This window comes from Triticum urartu, chromosome 4 (assembly GCF_003073215.2).
Source record: "Triticum urartu cultivar G1812 chromosome 4, Tu2.1, whole genome shotgun sequence".
Lineage (NCBI taxonomy): Eukaryota > Viridiplantae > Streptophyta > Magnoliopsida > Poales > Poaceae > Triticum > Triticum urartu.
Genome location: NC_053025.1, coordinates 46,962,964 through 46,983,832, shown reverse-complemented (window position 1 = coordinate 46,983,832; position 20,869 = coordinate 46,962,964). Strand labels below are relative to the sequence as shown.

Below are 20,869 nucleotides of genomic sequence, written 5' to 3'. Positions count from 1 at the left end.
GATGAACTTCCTTTTTGATTTTTTGTGACATGATACTTTCTTCATTTTGTTCTCATTTCAACTTCGTCTTTTTAGTGATGAACTTCCTTTTTTATTTTTTGTGACATGATACTTTCTTCCTTTTGTTCTCAGTTGAACTTCGTCTTTTTTTAATGATGAACTTCTACGTGATTTTTACATGGTTTTTTCCCATGTGTTTTGAAGTGAGAGAGTGAATGAAATCTGCTTGTTTATCTCATTGAAGTTTTGAGGTTTTTGAATGTTATTTTTCTTCTTTATTGTCAAGTATTTCGTATCTTGAAATTTAACCATTCTTGTTAAGTAGTGAAAATATTAAAACAAATAATTTTGAATTCTTTTATAATGTTCTAGTGTGAATCAGAGTTAAAAGATACAAGCTTCATAGCTGATCGTGAGCGCTAGGTAAATAGAACGTTGCTTTTCTCTGAACCACAAGTTATTTTATCACTGAATAGTAACACACATTCCTTATCCTCTCACACACCACACGTTTCATATCCACACCACGTAGGCACACTACTCTTTTATCTCTATCACTCCATAATTTTCTCGCTTTGTCATGTTCCTGGTAACGCCCAAATTGGCTGTGCAAGCAAAAACAAGCAGTAGCAGTAGTAGCTCGGTGCTGGCCATTCTTCTCCTCTGTTGGCAGTAGTAGAAACACATAAATTAAAATGGTGCTGCCACCGTAGCCTACACCGCACAGCGAAACGTTGCTGTTGCCAGGGCCCCACCAGCTGAACTTTCATCCCGCGCCAAGCTGAACTTTTGTGAACCTAAAGATGTAGTTGAAGAGCAAGAGCAACAACTTGATATCTCTGTCGTCCTTGTGGTGTCGAGGAGGGGTGCAGGGAGACGCTGGCAGTAGTGGGGCACCACCTCGGTAGGCTTCGACGGCCGGCGCAGGCAACCCGGTAGATCAAATAGTCCAGAACTCCAGATTTAGACGACCTGAAACAAGCTGGCAAACTGTACGTGTTTCTAACCCAATAGAACTCTGAACCTTCTGAAGAAAAACCATGGTTTGAACGACTGTTAGGATAACATTCAGCCCTAGAATATTTACTGAAAAGCAAACACAAATGTAATTGCTCTCCTGTGGCTTCTAACCCAATAGAACTCTGAACCTTTTTGAAGAAAAACAATGGGTTGAAGAAGACTGTTACGATAATATTCAGCCGTAGAATATTAAGTAGGGCGCATGCGACGACGCTGATGGGTAAAGGGCGCGACCTGCAACTCGAGGAGACAGTGACCTGCAGCTGGTTAGCACGTCGCCTGCTAGTGTTTCGAACGGCCGCAGTAGTCTCCATGGTACAGCTGAACTTCAGACATCAAAATCCGGAGCTCCTTCTGCATATTTTTGGAAGCAGTATTTGCTGCGGATCAGAATCAAATAGATAGAGAATTAGCACCTAGTGATAGACACACATCAGCCAGTCGTCCCGGCGAGAGAGTAGGTGCACCAGCAGCTAGCTACAGATTTTTTTCATGGAACAAGCAGTGCATGCCCCACTACAATAAACAAGGGAATGTAGAACACTGCAAGAATTTCCCGGAAGAATAAACAAACAGAGGACCACATCACACGTACTTGAAACTGATGGAACTAGTATTCTTGTGTGTGGCAGCGTTTCAACAAACACAACATATGCACCCATATAGATAATTAGACAAAGTTACTTAGCTCTTCATGGCCATTGTCGAGCACGACAATACTTAACTTTCTCAATGTACATATACACGCCAAATTGAAAATACTAGGAGTGCTGGAGCGAATTGAAAAAACAATACCGAACTTACTCAATGTATACTAAACGAAACACAGACATATTCATCTCGGTGATGCACATGATAAAATAGAATTGCTGGAGCAAATTGAACTGCCAGCCCTCGGTGAATTGTCTGCAAGGAGGTCATGAGGTGGAGGAGGGGGCAGAGAGGGAGATCTCACCTCTGCTGTCAAGCGAGCAGACAAGGAGGGACTGCACGCACGGACGAGGTTGGACTGCGCCACGGATCCCGGCCGGAGTGATGTGTGATTGCGGTGTAGGCGGCGACGTGGGGAGGCAGGAGGTGTCATGTCGAGTGCACGCGGCAGGCGGCGTGCTTGGGATCGCCGGGACATGGATGCGGGGCGTCGGATCCCGCCCAGCGGCGTAGGATCTTGGGGGTGGTGGAGGTACGGGATCCTGTTGGGGGTCGGCGGAGGCGCGTCCGCGGGAGGAGATCGGGGCGGGGCAACGGCAGGAGGACGGTGCGCGGCCGCTGGAGAAGACCGGGGGCAAGGCCGCGGCAGGAGGAAGGCGCGTGGCCGCAGCAAAAGGGCGGCTGCAGGGCCACGGGATGAGGCCGGCGGCGGTTCCGTGGGAGACGGGCGGCGGCGGTTTCGTAGGAGGAGACCGACGTAAGGTGGGCAGGACGAGGCCGGTGGACGGCGGCGGCGCTACCGGAGGAGGATGGTGGAATCGTGGGAGGTTAGAGATAGCGTTCAGAGGGAAGGTCGTCGCCGGGTTATTAGGCCGTTCGGTGATGTGCTAATGGGCCGGTCTAGTGTTGCTCTTAATCTCAGGAACACCTCATCGGGCCCTATATAGGGCTGCCGTGATCCAAATAACTATTTTGATCCCAGAATCAGAATAGTGTTATTATATATATCGAATGTCTCACAACCATCATTAATTAATTCACACATATATACACACATGTATATATATATATATATATATATATATATATACAATTAGCTAGCTATCTATAATTTCTCCTAATTGGTGCCTTCGGAGCCAATGGCATTAGCTTAATTGGTGCCTTCGGAGCACGATAACAATTGAAAGTGGTTCATGAGGGCGGTAGCGGGTAATAGTATTCTCCTTTGGGATCTATGACCTGGTCGAGCAAAAATCCCGCTATTTCCTCTTGAATTGCTTCTATGCGGTCCTCTGGTAGGAGCTTCTCCCGCACCTCTTTAAACTGTTAAGAAGGAGATCAATATGCATGTGTATTAGTTGTGTGACTAGATATCGATAATGGTGTAAAAATTGTGAATAGTGTTCTGACAAACGTACCCACTCCTGTCTTTGAGATCTGCTCCTTTCGGACGCCATCATACGAATGTTCTCGCAAACGTAGTATGCACACAGATTATTCCTCGGCGCCTGCTTCAGGGCCTTTACGAGAATGGAATTTGATCAGATAATAATTAATGAAGCATGATAATTAAAGAGATGGCAGCTAGCTAGTACTACTTAATTACTTACCTGGGGTCGATACCATTTCAGATTTTGTTTCCATGGGCCTGGAGTGGCCCTGATGAACTTTGCCCAAGCCCTGCCCGCCGACAAAGAAAATGAATAAAGGGGTTATTAAATAGTTGTTATCAGGAAATGACGAACTAATTAAATAGGCCGAGATATAGTTAATAATGATTGAAATTACTTGTTGACCATCCCCTTCACGATGGTGTAGTCAGTTGGTTTCTTAAGTAGTGAGTCTAGTACTTCAACTGTTCCTTCATCAACTTTAATGATTAACAAGATCCAGTGAAATCTGTATGCACACACGTTTGCATGTCTTAATTAAGCGGGCATATGTAAGCAAAAACATGTAGCTAGCTAGTAGGTAAAAACAGAATTTGTAGTACAAGACAGTGTGACTCGCTCGAAGATGTAAGGAAGTAGTATATCTTCATTGTATTTGAGGCGCTTGAAGAACTCTAGCATGCTTTCCTCTACATTTTTTTCGTAATATGGATCTAATTTCCATGTGTATTCATTAATGGTATTTGGGTCAACGAACCCAATGCCATAGCGTCCACCTTTTTTCATTTCATAAATCTTCATCCTGCATAATACCACAGAAAAGAATATAGTGAGGATAATTACAGGTAATGATTGATCAAAATGATCACTACAGCTAGCTTGAGACTTAAATTACAGAAAGAAATCACTTACAGACAATAGCAACTGGCGATAGATTTGTCGAGTGCGTCTTGATTGTATAGCTGAAATAGTTCTGAATACTCAACGGACACAGCTTTCTCATTGTAATAATGATCCTTCTTGACATTCATCATGAGGGACTCTCGATTGAAAATCTTGGTAATGTCCATGTACCATTGATGCAATTCATACATTCTCGTTGGGAGCTTCTTGACCTCGTCTGGCTCGACCAAAGGTTGGCCCCGGACATATTTTTGTTTTATTTCCTCCTCTCTAGTCGGAGACATGGGCTCGATATCGAGGAGTTGTCCAACAGTGATCATGAGCGTTTTAGCCTGCTCAATATGCTCCTCGGTTATTACCACATCACCCAGCCCGGGAACGTTAACGATTTGCCCACAATAATATTGGGCGCGCCTACTCTCATGTGTTGTTGGCACAACAAGCGGGGGGATTGATTGCGCCGCCTGTTCTCCCAGCTGAGGAACGGTTTTACCGCTCCTTTTGCCAGCTGATTTGCTCGAGCTCGAGCTCGCCTCTTTCTATAGATGTGCTCGATTTAACTTCTTGATGTGGCGCTCATAGTCTGTGTCAATAGGCTTGGGAGCTGGTGCTCTAGCCATACGAATGAAGTGGTCAATCTTTTCCTCAGGCACTTTCTCCCTTGGCGGCGGTGGCGGTTTCGGTGCAAAATGGGCTTCCACCTCGGCCTTCGATATGGCTACGTTTTCCTCCTCGGACTTGTCGTAAGGTCTCTGCGGAAGAGGCGCGAGGCTTGGACCATATTGAAATCGCTTGCCTCCGCCTGTACCTCCAGTACTACCTCGACTTGTACCGCTACGCACCATAGCTGAGGCGGCTCTCTTCCGTGATTGTTGAGGCGGCGAAGACGGCTGACGTGGCTGAGTTGGAGGAGGAGTGGCCTGAAGCTGTGCCGGACTTGGAGGAGGAGTGGCCTGAAGCTGTGCCGGACTTGGAGGAGGAGTGGCCTGACGCTTTGCCGGACTTGGAGGAGGAGGAGTGGCCTGAAGTTGTGCCGGACTTGGAGGAGGAGTGGCCTGACGCGTTGGTGGACTTGGAGGAGCGGGAGTCTGCTGACTCGGTGGCGGACTTCGACGAGGAGTCGGATGACGCGGTGTCGGTGGCCTTTGAAAGATGATGCAATCCTTTCTCCATAGAATGATACGATGGTTGGCCTCTCCCGGTGTGTGCTCATCGTCACCTCCAGGAATGTCAAGCTCTAGCCCCGAATATTGGTCCACCACCTCATCAACCAAGACACGAGCATAGCCCATTGGAATCGGGTTGCAATGGAAGGTTGCCTCGGGGGGATTTGTAAAAGCAAGGGCGTCCGCCACCTTCATGGATATGTTCTTCATTTTGAAGTGTAGCTCGCAGTTAGTGTTCTTCATGATGTCATCCACTGGGTAGCTATCCAGCAATGCGTCGCCCGGGGCGGAACCCACGCTGCTTCTTGGCATGGATGGGACGGTGCTATCCAATGCTGGATCATCCGCTAGCTGATGCAGCTGCTGAGACCCCCTTTGCTGGCTAAGTGAGTCGATCTGCTCCTGTTGCCGCTGGAATTTGACTGCCAAGTCCGCGTGCGCTGATTCTAGGCCTTGAAGGCGTTCATAGTCTAGCTTCCTCTGCTCCTCCTCCATCTTCCTCTTCTTCTCCTCCGCAATCTTCTTTCTCGCACGAGTTCTGTAGTCGGCGTTCCAGTCCGAAAACTCCTCATACCACGGAATAGCGCCCATGCCTCGTGCTCTTCCCGGGTGTTCAAGATTTCCCCTGGCACGCGCAAGCTCATCGTTCTCTCTGTTGGGCTGGAACACCCCCGATCGAGCCTCTTCTATTGCAACAAGTAGCTTATCTTTGGCTCCGTCCAGACATGCCTTCTTCGAAATTTTGCCTGTCTTCGGGTCCAACTCCCTCCCATGCGCATAGAACCAAGTCCTGCACCTGGGGGGCCTGCTCAATGTTTCTGGAGTGACACCTGCATCCTCCATCTCTTTCTCGGACTTATCCCACTTAGGCATTCCCACTGCATAGCCACCTGGCCCCAGCTTATGGAACTTATCCTTTTTTGCGGCATTGGCCTTGTTTATTCTCGACCGTTCCTTAGATAATTCCGAATCCTTGAATTTCAAGAAATCGTCCCAATGAGCACTTTGCTTCTCTAGTGTTCCCTCGAATACTGGAGTCTTCCTTCCTCCCTTGACGTACTTGGGCCATTCATGATTCTTGTGGTTGTTGAATAACATTTATAATAATTCTATAACTAATATTTCTATATAACTAACATTTCTAATAATTCTATAACTAAAAAACAGAAAGATTGTGTGTGTCTGTGTGTGTGTGTGGTACATGGCGGCCGGGGCAGGAGCTCACTGGCGAGGCGCGACGACGGGGGGTGGCGACAGGGACGGGGACGGAGACAGAGACGGCGACGGGGCGGCGACGGGCCGGGCGGAGACAACGGGAGGACGGGGCGGGGCGCGGCGACGGGGCGCGGCGCGGCGACGGGGACGACGGGGACGGGGACGGCGACGAGGGGCGGCGGCGACGGGGCAGAGGAGAAAGAAGCAGAGGGAGAGATGAGAAACTGACAATTTTTTTGAAGTGTTTTCTTATATAGAACAACCTTTAGTACCGGTTGGAGCCACCAACCGGTACTAAAGGTCTGTTTTGACCAGGCCAAGCGGCGGGAACGGCACCCCTTTAGTACCGGGTGGTGGCTCCAACCGGTACTAAAGACCCCCCCCCCTTTAGTACCGGTTTGAGCCACCACCCGGTACTAAAGGGGGTGCGCTGGCGCAGGTGCGGTGCGAAATGTTTAGTCCCATCTCGCTAGCCGAGGGGCGTCCGCACTGGTTTATAAGCCCCAGTGCGGTAGCTTCCTCGAGCTCCTCTCCAAAGCAGGCCTACTGGGCCTAAATGTTCTGTGCTGCCCTCTGGGCCTACTGGGCCTTTGCGGTCCTGCATCCTGGCCCAACAACAGCTTGGGTTTCTAGTCGTATGCAGGCCGCTGTGGCGCAGTAGGTGGGCTTTTTTTCTTATTTTGTTTGCTTTATTTATTTATTTATTTATTTTTGTTTTATTTATTTTTGAGTTTTTTTGCTCTATTTAGAGTTTCTTTGTGAATATTTTTGCTTTAGGTACAAAAAATTACAAACTTTTTGTTAGTACCGGTAGTTTACAAATTTGAATAGTTTAAATTTTGAATTATTTGAAATTTGTGTGAATCACTAGTTTGTGAATAACTTAACTTTGAAAATAGATTTTTCAGTGATTCTTTTTTTATGTTTAATATTAGTGTGTTTTATCATTATATTCAATTTGGTAATGCTTAGGTTATTTAAAAAATGAAATGCCTTTGTAACGGATGAATTTTCGTCCGAAACCCTGATACTTCGAAAGAGATTGTCCATTTTGTATACGAAGTGCATCCAGTTTTTGCAGTAACCCTCTCTACAGCTATGTGGGTGAAATTATGATACCATGCCAACTTTCAACCTTTTCTGAGTTTATTTGAAATGCTTTTCAATTTCAGGGTCATTTAGCTGGAAAAAAATCAGTAAATGCATGAAAGAATTTGCTTGCACATAAAATTTCTTCGCGTTTCAAATGCCAAAACACATAACTAGCTACCCTAACTATTACAGAGATTCCCTCCTGGGTGTGAAACACAAAAGAAAGTGATGATAGTGAAGCCGATCACATCCCAGATCTTTGGGTGTGAAACTTTTTTTTCGCGTGTGTCCCTTTGCGCCGTAGCCATGGAAAATCTTCATCATTTAACTGGATGCTCGGGTCAATATTCACTGTGAATGGAGCAATTTCATCAAACTTTTCATAATCTCCTGACATGTCTATCTTGTCATCCACTCCTACGATGTTTCTCTTCCCAGAAAAAACTATGTGCCGCTTTGGCTCATCGTATGATGCATTCGCTTCCTTATCTTTTCTTTTTCTCGGCTTGGTAGACATGTCCTTCACATAGAAAACCTGTGCCACATCATTGGCTAGGACGAATGGTTCGTCTGCATACGCAAGATTGTTGAGATCCACTATTGTCATTCCGTACTGCGGGTCTTCCGTTACCCCGCCTCGTGTCATATTGACCCATTTGCACCGAAACAAAGGGACCTTCAAACCACATCGATAGTCAAGTTCCCATATGTCCTATATATAACCATAATATGTTTCCTTTCCCGTCTTGGTTTCTGCATCAAAGCGGACACCACTGTTTTGGTTGGTGCTCTTCTTATCTTGGGCGATTGTGTAAAATGTATTACCATTTATCTCGTACCCTTTGAAAGTCATTATATTCGAAGATGGTAACTGGGACAGCCAGTACAGGTCATCTTCAATAGAGGCGTCATGCATGGTACGTGTCTGCAACCAGCTGGCGAAACTCCTGGTTTGTTCACGTGTAATCCAGTGATCAGACCGCTCCGGGTGTTTGGAGCATAGCAAATTCTTGTGTTCATCCATATACGGAGCCACCAAGGCGGAATTCTGTAGAACTGTGTAGTGTGCTTCAGTGAGAGAATTTCCATCCATACATATTAATTTGTTCCCCTCCTAGCGTGCCTTTTCCACCAAGTCTGCCCTCATGCCGCGATTCAGGAACACCAATCGGCTTAAGGTCAGGAATAAAGTCAACACAAAACTCAATGACCTCCTCTTTCATGGCCCTTGGAGATGCTTCCTTCTGGCCTAGCACGGTTATGAACATATTTCTTTAAGACTCCATGAACCTCTCAAAGGGGAACATATTGTGTAGAAATACAGGACCCAAAACTGTTAATCTCTTCACATAGGTGAACTAGGACGTGCGTCATGATATTGAAGAAGGATGGTGGGAACACCAACTCGAAACTGACAAGACATTGCACCAAATCATTCTCTAACCTTGATATGATTTCTGGATCGATTACCTTCTGAGAGATTGCATTGAGGAATGCACATAGCTTCACAATGGCTAATCGAACGTTTTCCGGTAGAAGCCCCCTCAATGCAACCGGAAGCAGTTGCATCATAATCACGTGGCAGTCATGAGACTTTAGGTTCTGGAACTTTTTCTCTGCCATGTTTATTATTCCCTTTATATTCGACGAGAAGCCAGACGGTACATTAATACTAAGCAGGCATTCAAAGAAGATTTCCTTCTCTTCTTTGGTAAGAGCGTAGCTTGCATGACCCTGATGTATGTCGTCTTTTCCGTGCATACGTTGCTGGTCCTCCCGTGCCTCAGGTGTATCTTTTGTCTTCCCATACACGCCCAAGAAGCCAAGCAGGGTCACACAAAGATTCTTCGTCACGTGCATCACGTCGATTGCGGAGCGGACCTCTAGGTCTTTCCAATAGGGTAGGTCCCAAAATATAGATTTCTTCTTCCACATGGGTGCGCGTCCGTCAGCGTCATTCGGAACAGGTTGTCCACCAGGACCCTTTCCAAAGACCACCTTAAAATCCTTGACCATATCATGTACATCAGCACCAGTACGGTGGCGAGGCTTCGTCCGGTGATCCGCCTCACCTTTGAAATTCTTGCCTTTCTTTCTTACGGGATGCCTGATCGGAAGAAATCGACGATGTCCCAGGTACACATTCTTCTTACAATTAGCCAAATATATACTGTTGGTATCGTCCAAACAGTGCGTGCATGCACGGTATCCCTTGTTTGTCTGTCCTGAAAGGTTACTGAGAGCAGGCCAATCATTGATGGCCACGAACAGGAATGCCTTTAGGTCAAATTCTTCCCACATGTGCTCATCCCACGCACGTACACCTGTTCCATTCCACAATTGTAAGAGTTCTTCAACTAATGGCCTTAGGTACACATCAATGTCGTTGCCGGGTTGCTTAGGGCCTTGGATCAGCACTGGCATCATAATGAACTTCCGCTTCATGCACAACCAAGGAGGAAGGTTATACAAACATAGAGTCACATGCCAGGTGCTATGGTTGCTGCTCTGCTCCCCAAAAGGATTAATGCCATCTGCGCTTAGACCAAACCATACGTTCCTTGCGTCATCTGCAAACTCCTTCCCGTACTTTCTTTTGATTTTTCTCCACTACGACCCGTCAGCGGGTACTCTCAACTTTCCGTCTTTCTTACGGTCTTCTCTGTGCCATCGCATCGCCTTGGCATGCTCTTTGTTTTGGAACAAACGTTTCAACCGTGGTATTATAGGAGCATACGACATCACCTTGGCAGGAATCTTATTCCTGGGGCGCTCGCTCTTGACATCACCAGGGTCATCGCGGCTGATCGTATAGTGCAATGCACCGCATACTGGGCAAGCGTTCAAATCCTCATACTCACCGCGGTAGAGGATGCAATCATTAGGGAATGCATGTATCTTCTGCACCTCTAACCCTAGAGGGCAGACAACCTTCTTTGCTTCGTACGTACTCTTGGGCAATTCGTTGTCCTTTGGAAGCATATTCTTTATCATTACCGGCAACTTTCCAAATCCCTTGTCAGATACACCATTCTCTGCCTTCCATTGTAGCAATTCCAGTGTGGTGCCCAGCTTTTTCTTGTCACCTACGCAATTCGGGTACAACAATTTTTTGTGATCCTCTAACATGCGCTGCAACTTCTTCTCCAAATCACTTGCGCAGTTTCTCTTTGCATCGGTAATGGCCCGACCTAGATCATCAACGGGCTCATCCGATGCCTCTTCTTCAGCTTCTTCCCGCATTGCCGGCTCAGCTTCTTCCCGCATTACCGGCTCAGCTTCTTCCCTCATTGTTGTATCATCGTATTCAGGGAACCCATGGCCAGGATAGCTGTCGTCGTCCTCTTCTTCTTCATTGTCTTCCATCATAACCCCTCTTTCTCCATGCTTGGTCCAAACATTATAGTGGGGCATAAAACCGGACTCAAACAGGTGGACGTGAATGGTTCTTGACGTAGAGTAATTGTGACCATTCTTACAGCCAGCACATGGACAAGGCATAAAACCATCCGCCCGCTTGTTTGCCTCAGCCGCAAGCAGAAAAGTACGCACGCCATTAATGAACTCGGGAGAGCATCGGTCATCGTAGATCCATTGCCGGCTCATCTTCAATACACAGCACCGAAAACACCAAATTAATACAATACATAAAGTTCATACATAAAGATCATACAACACTTAAATGCAACAAACAAATAACTCTCTAGCTAAAGAATTTAAATGCAACAACAAATGCGATCAAGATCGCAACTAAGGTAACAATTGATCCAACAGCATAATGATACCAAGCCTCACTATGAATGGCTTATTTTCTAATCTTTCTAATCTTCAAGCACATTTTCTCCATCTTAATCTTGTGATCATCGACGACATCGGCAACATGCAACTCCAATTCCATCTTCTCCCCCTCAATTTTTTTCAATTTTTCCTTCAAATTCTCGTTTTCTCTTTCAACTAAATTTAACCTCTTGACAATAGGGTCGGTTGGAATTTCCGGTTCAACTACCTCCTACATACAAATATCTATGTCAACTTGATGGGCATAATTTGTCATAAACACGAAATGCAATGAATAGTTTTAAAAGAGAATATACCACATCCAAATCATAACTCGGACGAGGGCCGACGGGGACGGATATCAAAACCATGGCACTATGTATAACAAACAATGTATGGGTAAGATAATTATACGAGTAACTATATATCCAAATCACACAAACATCAATTTTTTATATAAAACTTCATGAACAAGAGGCTCACCACAAGGTGGTGCCGGCAACGGGACGTTGCGAGCGATCGATGGTGGTTACGACGGAGATTTAGAAGGTACTAAGTAAACCACACCTACATATGCAAACTAAGTGTTATTTTTGACCTCAAATTGCATATAAATCAAATACTAGCACATATATATAATTCCTCCCAAATTACTAAACTCAAAAATCAATCACTATATAAAGCATTGCACGAGCTAATCTAGCAATGAGAGATGAAAGGACAAAGTTGCTAACCTTTGTGATCATTTGAATGGATGGGGGCCTTCAAATCTTGACAAATTTTGGGCAAAATGTGTGATGAGCTTGAGAGGAAGAGGGAAAAGAACAGAGAGGAGAGGGGAAAGGGGAAGAACAGAGCGAGCTCGGGTGGACGAAGGGTCTATGTAGGACGACCTTTAGTACCGGTTCATGATACGACCCGGTACTAAAGGTGCTGGAGGGGCCCCGGACTGACAACATCCTGCTACCACTCACTTTAGTACCGGTTAGTGGCACGAACAGGTGCTAAAGGTTCGCCACGAATCGGTACTAATGAGAGCGGCCGGCTAGCCGTTGGAACCGGCACTAATGCACACATTAGTGCCGGCTCAAATTCAAACCGGCACTAATGTGCTTCACATTTGACCCTTTTTCTACTAGTGCAAATGCGTCCCTCCCGAGTTCGATACACTCGCATCAACTTGAATTATTGCAGGACTTCTGCCACACATTTGTTTTATTTTAGTCTAGAGCTCTTACAAATTGTTTATGTGATTGTACGGGTATTCAGTCACATTGATTTTTATAGCGGTGAAATACCAGCTTTGTAGTCTAGTACCAATCCTCCCAAGAAAAACATCCACAAGGAAAATATAATCACCCAAGAAGGTCCCTAATATTTTGTAGCCAGCACCCTAAAGTTTTCGTTTCCTTACGAACAAGGCCAAAATTTTGACAGTTACGAGAATTTTCACCAAAAATTTTGGTAGCATAACGTGTTGGGAACGGTGAATCGCATCTACAATAGTAGTATAATACGACACTAAAAATTGCTCCACAGCCCTGCTTTCTCTTCTGTGCATCTTCTGGTAACACATTACTTTTGTAAAATATGTAGCTGTGTTTTCCTAATGAAAGAATCTAATTAACTGTATCTATAGCCACATATATAGATCTCTTTAGCTAGGTAATAGGTTCAATGTAAAGAAAAAGTTCAACAGCAACAACATATATAGAGCTCTTCTTAATAGGTTAAGTGTAAAGAAAAAGTTCAGCAACAACAACAACAGTGGTATAGCAGCATCAATTGTAGCATAGCGACAGTAGTATAGCAATTACAATACTAATTTATACATAAATTCAGTGTAAAGTCAAACAACAACGGTAGTATAGCAGCAACAGCAACAACAGTAGCATAGCAGCATCAGTGCTAGTATAACACAGTAGTTTAAACACAAATTCGGATAGCTTAGAAACAACACAAGTTTATACTTCAGTTTATGAGTTGACTATTGAATTGGCACTCATGTTTACATTAGTATCTACGCATGTAACCCTGGCTACATACTAGTATTGTTTACATATGTGACATGTCTCTCAAGTTATGTACAACATGTTGTCTCCTCATTATTATTGACTAGCTCATCTTTCAACTTCCTTGCTAGTCGAGTTGGAACCCTTGATAGACCTTTTTTTTCTTTTACCGTGGGAGCTTGTGTTTGGTGTGACTAATATTTATATTTAGAATACAAATATCTCAACCTTGGTGGAGAATAAGTATTGTGTATAATTGAAGCATAAACACAAGTTGGACCTTTGGTTGCTGTTGGTACTGGTAGGTACCGGATTAAAGAGAAACAAGCACCGAAACAGAAACAAAAACCACTTTCATAGCTACTGATATCTTAAATCCTTTTCTCTACCTTGATTATCCGAATAAGATGATAATCAAACACGTGCAAATCTATTGTTACTTCGGTAAATGTGGCTTTATTTTGTATGGCTGAAGTAAGAGTTGTGACTGCAGACCCCGCCTCATTTAGAGACTGCAACCTAGTATTTCTATATTCACCATCTTGTGTAAACTTGATAGACGCCTGCATGTTTTTTTTTCAAAACCTTAATCAGGATAAACTTGTTTTTTAGATAGCTAACCACTCATACCGATTGGTTTAATTAGGATATACTTGATTTCTACTCCTTGATGGTGCCTATCTACTCCAAATGTTTCATAAGATGGCATATTTGAATATGCCATACCTGGATCTACATCCCAATACTTTAAACTTTTAACAAACATCTAATCCATCCTCAACAGGAATGTACCTACATCCAGATCAAGCTAGCTAGCTTGCTGTTCATTTCATCTTTACCTGCCTCCATGGATGTCCCCTAATTAAGTAGAACCATGTACTACATCACAAGAAATAAAAACCATCCGTTTGAGTAGAACCATCCCAAGATTTCTTTCTTCAAAGAAAGAAGGTCAGATCAAGAGAAAGGGTACCACAAGAGGGGAGATCAGACCCACAAGCCATGGTGACCATGACATGACAGCATCGACCGGCGCTATTACGGGGCAGTGCATCATCGGAACTACATGGCTCAGCTTTGGGTCTCGATGCCCGCTCCTAAATATAAGACGTTTTGGTAGTTTAAATTAAACTGCCAAAACGTCTTTTATTTAGGAACAGAGGGAGTATATGAGGCAACTAAGGGCAGATGGAGAGGAGGCGGAACATGGGGATGAGGAACTGGATCAAGATTTGTAGGAAGAGGAAGGTGTGCACCCACCAGGAGAGAAACACGGGAGGCATTGGATGCCATGACTAAGGGCTTCGCCACCACCATCCCAACAAAACACGGGGATTACACCAAACACAAGCTCCCACAGTAAAAAAACATCTATCAAGGATTCCAACTTGACTAGCTAGCAAAGAAGTTGAAAGATAAGCTAGTTAATAATAATGAGAAGACAATATGTTGTACATTACTTGAGAGACATGTCCATATATATGTAAACAACACTAGTATGTAACTAGGGTTTACATAGGTGGATACGAATGTAAACATGAGTTCCAATTCAATAGTCAACTCTTTAACTTAGGTATAAACTTGTGTTGTTTCTAAGCTGTCTGAATTTGTGTTTAAATTGTTGCTACTGTTGTACTAGCACTGATGCTGCTATGCTATTGTTATTGCTGCTATACTACTGTTGTTGTTTGACTTCACACTGAAATTATGCATATTAGTACGGTCGTTCCAACTGCTGCTATGCTACCATTATTGCTGCTATGCTATTGTTGTTGTTGCTGCTAAACTTTTTCTGTACACTAAACCTTTTAACTGGCTGGAGAGCTTTATATATGTTCATGCTGCTGAAGTTTTTCTTTACACTGAACCTATTAATTGGCTGAAGAGCTCTATATATGTCGCTACAGTCAGTTAGATTTTTCATTAGAAAAAACACAGCTACATATTTTGCAAAAGTAATGTGTCACCGGATGATGCACAAAAGAGAAGGCATGGCTGAGGAGTGATTTGTATTGTTGTATTATACTACTGCTGCAAATGCGGTTGGCCTTGTTTGTAAAGAAACAAAAACTTTAGGGTGCTGGCTGCAAAATATTAGGGACTTGGTTGCGAGATTATATTTTTCATGCCGATGTTTTTCTTGGGAGGATTAGTAGACTACAAAGCTGGTGTACGTACCCACAATCAAATAAGAAACCAAAAAACCAAAGTTGTTGACGTTCATTATTGCTTGGGATGTGTGTTGCTCATGGAATCACATATAAGAAGCAGAAAAATAAACAATGAAAATAAAAATAAAAAGAGGAAACTGCCCAATAAAAACATGGCAAAAAATCCCAACAAAAATTTCGTATTCGCCATTGGTACTACTCTCTAGTGTATGTATGTATGTATGTATGCAATGCATTTTTTGGGGTGTAGGCAATCTTATAGTTCAAGTAAAAGGTTATGGCACAACAATTTGTGTGCTAGCTCTAAAATCCAATCAGTGCCTGCGATCCTACTTTGATGTGGCTATGAAACATCAACACATGATGGAGTATCTGGAAGCATCGCAACGCCGCTCTCTTCGATAACCTCCGACCATCTATCGACGAGCTCGTCTGCAGCATCAAGGAGGAGGCTCGGCTTTATGCACGGGTTGGAGCCAAAGGACTAGCACTACTAATCCATATAGTCTAAAACAAATGTACTAAGACTGAGCAACCTTAAATATGCGCTCCTGGGGACGCTGATTTGTGTACACCCCATCGAGCGGCACCAGTATGTTCTATCCACCTATTAATGAAATGATAGGCAACGACGCGTATTCACAAAGAAAAAAATGCCCATCTAGCATCTCATATCAAGACACCTCAAGTCTGTTATTAGATACTACCTACTCCACAATTGTACAATTATCTTCCGCGTTGATCATCTGATTAATATTGATCGACGCTTGTGTTGATCTTGGCTGACCGCATGTGGTACCAGTGGGGGAGCCAGGGAGGGACGAGCAGGGATCATCTGATTAATATTGATCGACGCTTGTGTTGATCTTGGCTGACCGCATGTGGTACCAGTGGGGGAGCCAGGGAGGGACGAGCAGGGATCATCTGATTAATATTGATCGACGCTTGTGTTGATCTTGGCTGACCGCATGTGGTACCAGTGGGGGAGCCAGGGAGGGACGAGCAGGGATCATCTGATTAATATTGATCGACGCTTGTGTTGATCTTGGCTGACCGCATGTGGTACCAGTGGGGGAGCCAGGGAGGGACGAGCAGGGACGCCCCCCCCCCCCCCCCCCCCCCCCCCCCCCCCCCCCCCCCCCACCAACCATGGACCGATACTTCAAACCGTTGTGCACGACGAGAGCACATTACAAAGGATAAAAAAGCCCATAATAAAAGCCAACTAGCGTCCGGATTAGCGAAAAAGCCGATCGTATCTCTTGGAGCAGTGTATCTGCTTTCTCTCATGCATGATTAGGTCTACCTGGGTCAGATTAGCGCACCGCTGCCGCTGCCGCCCCGCGTGCCCTTGCCGCCGTCGTGTCTCATGTGCCCATCTCCCTCTGATCTCTCTCCTCCACCGCTCATGATCTGATTCGTACGGCTGCGACGCAACCTATTTCATTGCTTCAGCTAACGAACTAGCAGGTTAACACTATACTTATCTCTCTCAATTCTCATCACGTATTAGTGTTGAAAGTATACATCAGATTTTACTTGTTTTTTATATGCTATCAAGAATTTATATCTTGTATATTAAATTTATACATCGGATTTTATTTGCGGAGTTGCCAGATTCTCTTGATGCAAATTCTCTTGTACGAGTTCCTATCTGTGATGCAAAATTTTCGTATGTCAACTACATACTGTACAGTTAATTTCTGACACTGAAATTCCTCAACTATGAATAGAAAAGGCGGTGCCAAACACCATTAAGATTAATTTGTTTTCTAAGCGAGTTACTTAAAAAACTGAAATTCATCAACTATGAAGAGAAAATATGATGCCAAACACCATTAAAACTAATTCGTTTTCTAAGCTGATTTCTTTGAATTCTTGACATACTGAAATTGTTAACGAGACTAATGTGCAAGTTCTCAACCTTGTTCTTTATAATTATCTTTTGTACTAGATTTTTTTTCAATCTACTTCACTTGGCCCCTCCTATACCCAAATCCTGGCTCCGCCCCTGTGTGGTACGCGTTCAGGTGCGTAACCTTGACGTCCGACTCGTCGTGGTTGAACACGTAGATGCGCGCCTTATCGCCCACTGCCTTTTTCAAGTACACCCTCGACAATATGCTCATTCTGTCGTGGCCTCCGAAGTTCTCCACCTTGGAGTGGTCGATCTGCACAGTATGCATCATTGAGATCTATTGTTAGTTAGTGCAGGGGACATTAATGTAGAGCTACTTGTAGTTCCAGGATGGAGGGGGGCATCGCCCCCAACCCCTGTAGAAAGTACAATCATTTTGCCCCAAAACATGCTGATATGTAGTAGTAGGTAGGTGTAACGTACCAAGCTTCTGAGAGGTATCTTGCCACCGGTATTGGCGATAATGACGTCGATGAAGCGGACGAAGTTGGGTGTCAGAGTACTAAAGTTTGGGCCTTTTAGTACCCCATACTTGTGCACGGGCGGTTACAGCCTCACCTGTGGCAAGGTCTGACGGGGACATCTGGAGGCAAATACGAGACGACCGAAGAAGGCCACAAGCTGGGCTCCCGGCAAGATCCTTGTCAGGGTGGTTTGTGAAGCGAAGCCCCGGCAAGACCATCCTCCTTGAGGTTAAGAGCTCTGACACCATCGACAATGTCAAGACCAAGATCCAGGGGCATCTGCATGGCGGCATGCAGATCTTTGTGAAGACCAGACGGCGAAGTTCCCCGCAAGATTCTTGTCGGGAACGTTTGTGAGGCCCCGACAAGATTCTTGCCGGGGACGTTTGCGAGGCCACGGCGAGGCTCACACACGGCAAGGTTTCACCCGCCGTACCATCGCTCCAGCACAATGACTAGCCTGCTAGCCTGGCAAGCCCCTGCGTGGTGGCATGCAGATCTTCGCAAAGATCCTATCACCGCTCCAGCGCAACGGCTAGCCAGTCAGCCTGGCATTGCATGCCTCGTCATCCTGGATGCATGTAGATATGGGGTGAGGCGGCGACGTAAGGGACGAGCTTTGTTTCCGTCCCTGATAAAGTTAGGGACACGTTAATGGTGCATTGAATGTGCTTGTCCTAAGACGACAGGGATAAGTATGCGCATTGTAGCAGCTTTACACCTCATGTATGCATGTACGCCACTGTGGTAGCCCCTTGGTATAAAAGGAGGCCCAAGGCGATACAGGAAAGGACTTTTGGACTTTCTGGCCCAGTTTGCATGTGTAGCAACTAGCCAGAGCTCAAGAACTCTCAATAGACTAGAATCAGGAGTAGGGTTTTACACTTCTTAGCGGCCTGAACCTGGGTAAAAATTCCCCGTGTTGATCATTGGATCTGCTCTTTGCACACTCCTCTTTCTCTGCCAAATCACAGAAGGGATCCACGTGATCCCATAGGTGTCATTTCCCCGACATCTTTGGCGCGCCAGGTAGGGGCAAGAGGTTGCGCAAACCTGATCTAGCAGTTTAGCGCGTCAGTTTCTTCAACATCTTCATCATCATGCTTCCCAAGAAGAAGGGTATCACGGCGATTGGTTCGTCTGCGGCCAATCTGCCCGTACCAACACGGACGGGAGAAGGGATGTACACGGGTGGAGGAGGAGGTGGATATCATGAGCTTTCACGACGTTCTGGCGACCGGAGCCAGGCGAGCGGTATCGTCCGCGACCGCGACGACGGCTTGCACACCGCTGGATCCAAGGATGGAGTCGCGCTGCATACAGGCGGCGCAACGACCTCCAAGACACCCCCGCCGGCGCATGCGTGATGAGCAGCACCGCGACGTTCGTGACCCCAAGCGTCCCCATGGAAAGAGCCCTCAGCATCATTCCCGGGATGCCCGGGGCCAGCATGCACGCCAAGATGCCGGTGGAAGCGGCGCGCGGTTGCGGGATCGTGACAGAGCTCCTTCTAACACAGTTAGGAGTCAGAGCACCTCACGTTCTTCACGCCTGTCGCTGCCACCTACACCAGCGGAGGCGTTGGCGCGAGTGTAGCTACTCCTGGATTTTCCTCCCGCTGCGGAGAAGCTCGAAGAATGGAGAGATGCTATTCAGACCCTCATCAGTTTTCGTCGATAGAGATGGGAAACAGCAGGCAGAGCCTTCGCGGCGGCGGTCCACCGGGCTGGCGCGTGCCGATGGCCGAAGGATCGGAGGTGGTGCGACCATGGTGCATTCTGATGTATACTAGACTACGTCGGTATTTTCCCAAAGAGGAAGGGATGATGCAGCACATCGACCGTAGGTATTTCCCTCAGTGATGAGAGCAAGGTTATCGAACCAGTAGGAGAACCAAGCAACACTACGTAAACAACACCTGCACAAAAATAAAAAATACTCGCAACCCAGCGTGTTAAAGGGATTTTCAATCTCTTTCGGGTAACGGCGCCAAAAATTGGCAAACGGACGTGAGAGAGTTATAATAACTAGTAGATCGAACGCCAAATAAAATAAAGTGCGGCAAGGTATTTTTGTATTTTTGGTTAAATATATCTGAAAATAAAAGCAAAGGAAAATAGATCGCAAAGGCAAATATATTAAAGAAGATACCCGGGGCCGTAGATTTCACTAGTGGCTTCTCTCGAGAAAAATAGCAAACGGTGGGTAAACAAATTACTGTTGGGCAATTGATAGAACTTCAAATAATCATGATGATATCCGGGAAATGATCATTATATAGGCATCACGTCCAAGATTAGTAGACTGACTCATGCCTGCATCAACTACTATTACTCCACACATCGACCGCTATCTAGCATGCATCCAGTGTATTAAGTTCATGAAGAAACAAAGTAATGCAATAAGAACGATGGCATGATGTAGACAAGATCTATTTATGTAGAAATAGACCCCATCTTGTTATCCTTAATGGCAACGATACATACGTGTCGGTTCCCCTTCTGTCACTGGGATCAAGCACCATAAGATCGAACCCATCACAAAGCACCTCTTCCCGTAAGATAAATAGATCAAGTTGGCCAAATAAAACCCAAATATCAGAGAATAAATACGAGGGTATAAGCAATCATGCATATAAGAGATCAAGTTGGCCAAATAACTTTGTATTAAGTTCATGGATAAAAAGATAGATCTGATCATAAACTGAAAGTTCATCCGATCCCGACAAACATGCCACAAAAAGAGTTACATCATATGGATCTCCAAGAGACCGTTGTATTGAGAATCAAACAAGAGAGAGGAAGCCATCTAGCAACTAACTACTGACTCGAAGGTCTACAAGAAACTACTCACGCATCATTGGAGAGGCACCAATCGACATGATGCACCCCTCCGTGATGGTGTCTGGATTGCATCTGATGGTTCTGGACTCTGTGGCGGCTGGAATTGATTTTCGTCGACTCCCCTAGGGTTTCTGGAATATTGGGGTATTTATAGAGCAAAGAGTCGGTTCGGGAGGCACCCGAGATGGGCAGGCGCACCCTGGTGGGTTGTGATCCCCTCGGAGCACCCCCCCAGGCGCTTCTCTG

At 45.3% G+C, this 20,869-nt stretch overlaps 1 protein-coding gene across 1 annotated transcript; it reads right to left on the bottom strand.

Moving 5' to 3' along the window:
* Positions 1 to 439: 439 nt before the first annotated feature.
* Positions 440 to 18,028, bottom strand: LOC125554584 (formin-like protein 20). The gene is made up of 4 exons (XM_048718100.1): positions 17,849 to 18,028; positions 17,438 to 17,569; positions 1,976 to 2,558; positions 440 to 1,400 (listed from the first exon to the last, which is right to left on the bottom strand). Exons 1-4 carry the CDS (start codon positions 18,026 to 18,028, stop codon positions 1,303 to 1,305), a joined length of 993 nt encoding a protein of 330 aa, XP_048574057.1. The 3' UTR covers positions 440 to 1,302.
* Positions 18,029 to 20,869: the final 2,841 nt, after the last annotated feature.

Coding starts and splice junctions, on each gene's coding strand:
- LOC125554584 (XM_048718100.1), bottom strand. CDS start 18,028: ATGGTGTCAGAGCTCTTAACCTCAAGGAGGATGGTCTTGCCGGGGCTT. Junction 17,570..17,848: donor CTGTAACCGCCCGTGCACAA/GTATGGGGTACT, acceptor CATACTGTGCAG/ATCGACCACTCCAAGGTGGA. Junction 2,559..17,437: donor ACGACGAGTCGGACGTCAAG/GTTACGCACCTG, acceptor CCGGCCCATTAG/CACATCACCGAACGGCCTAA.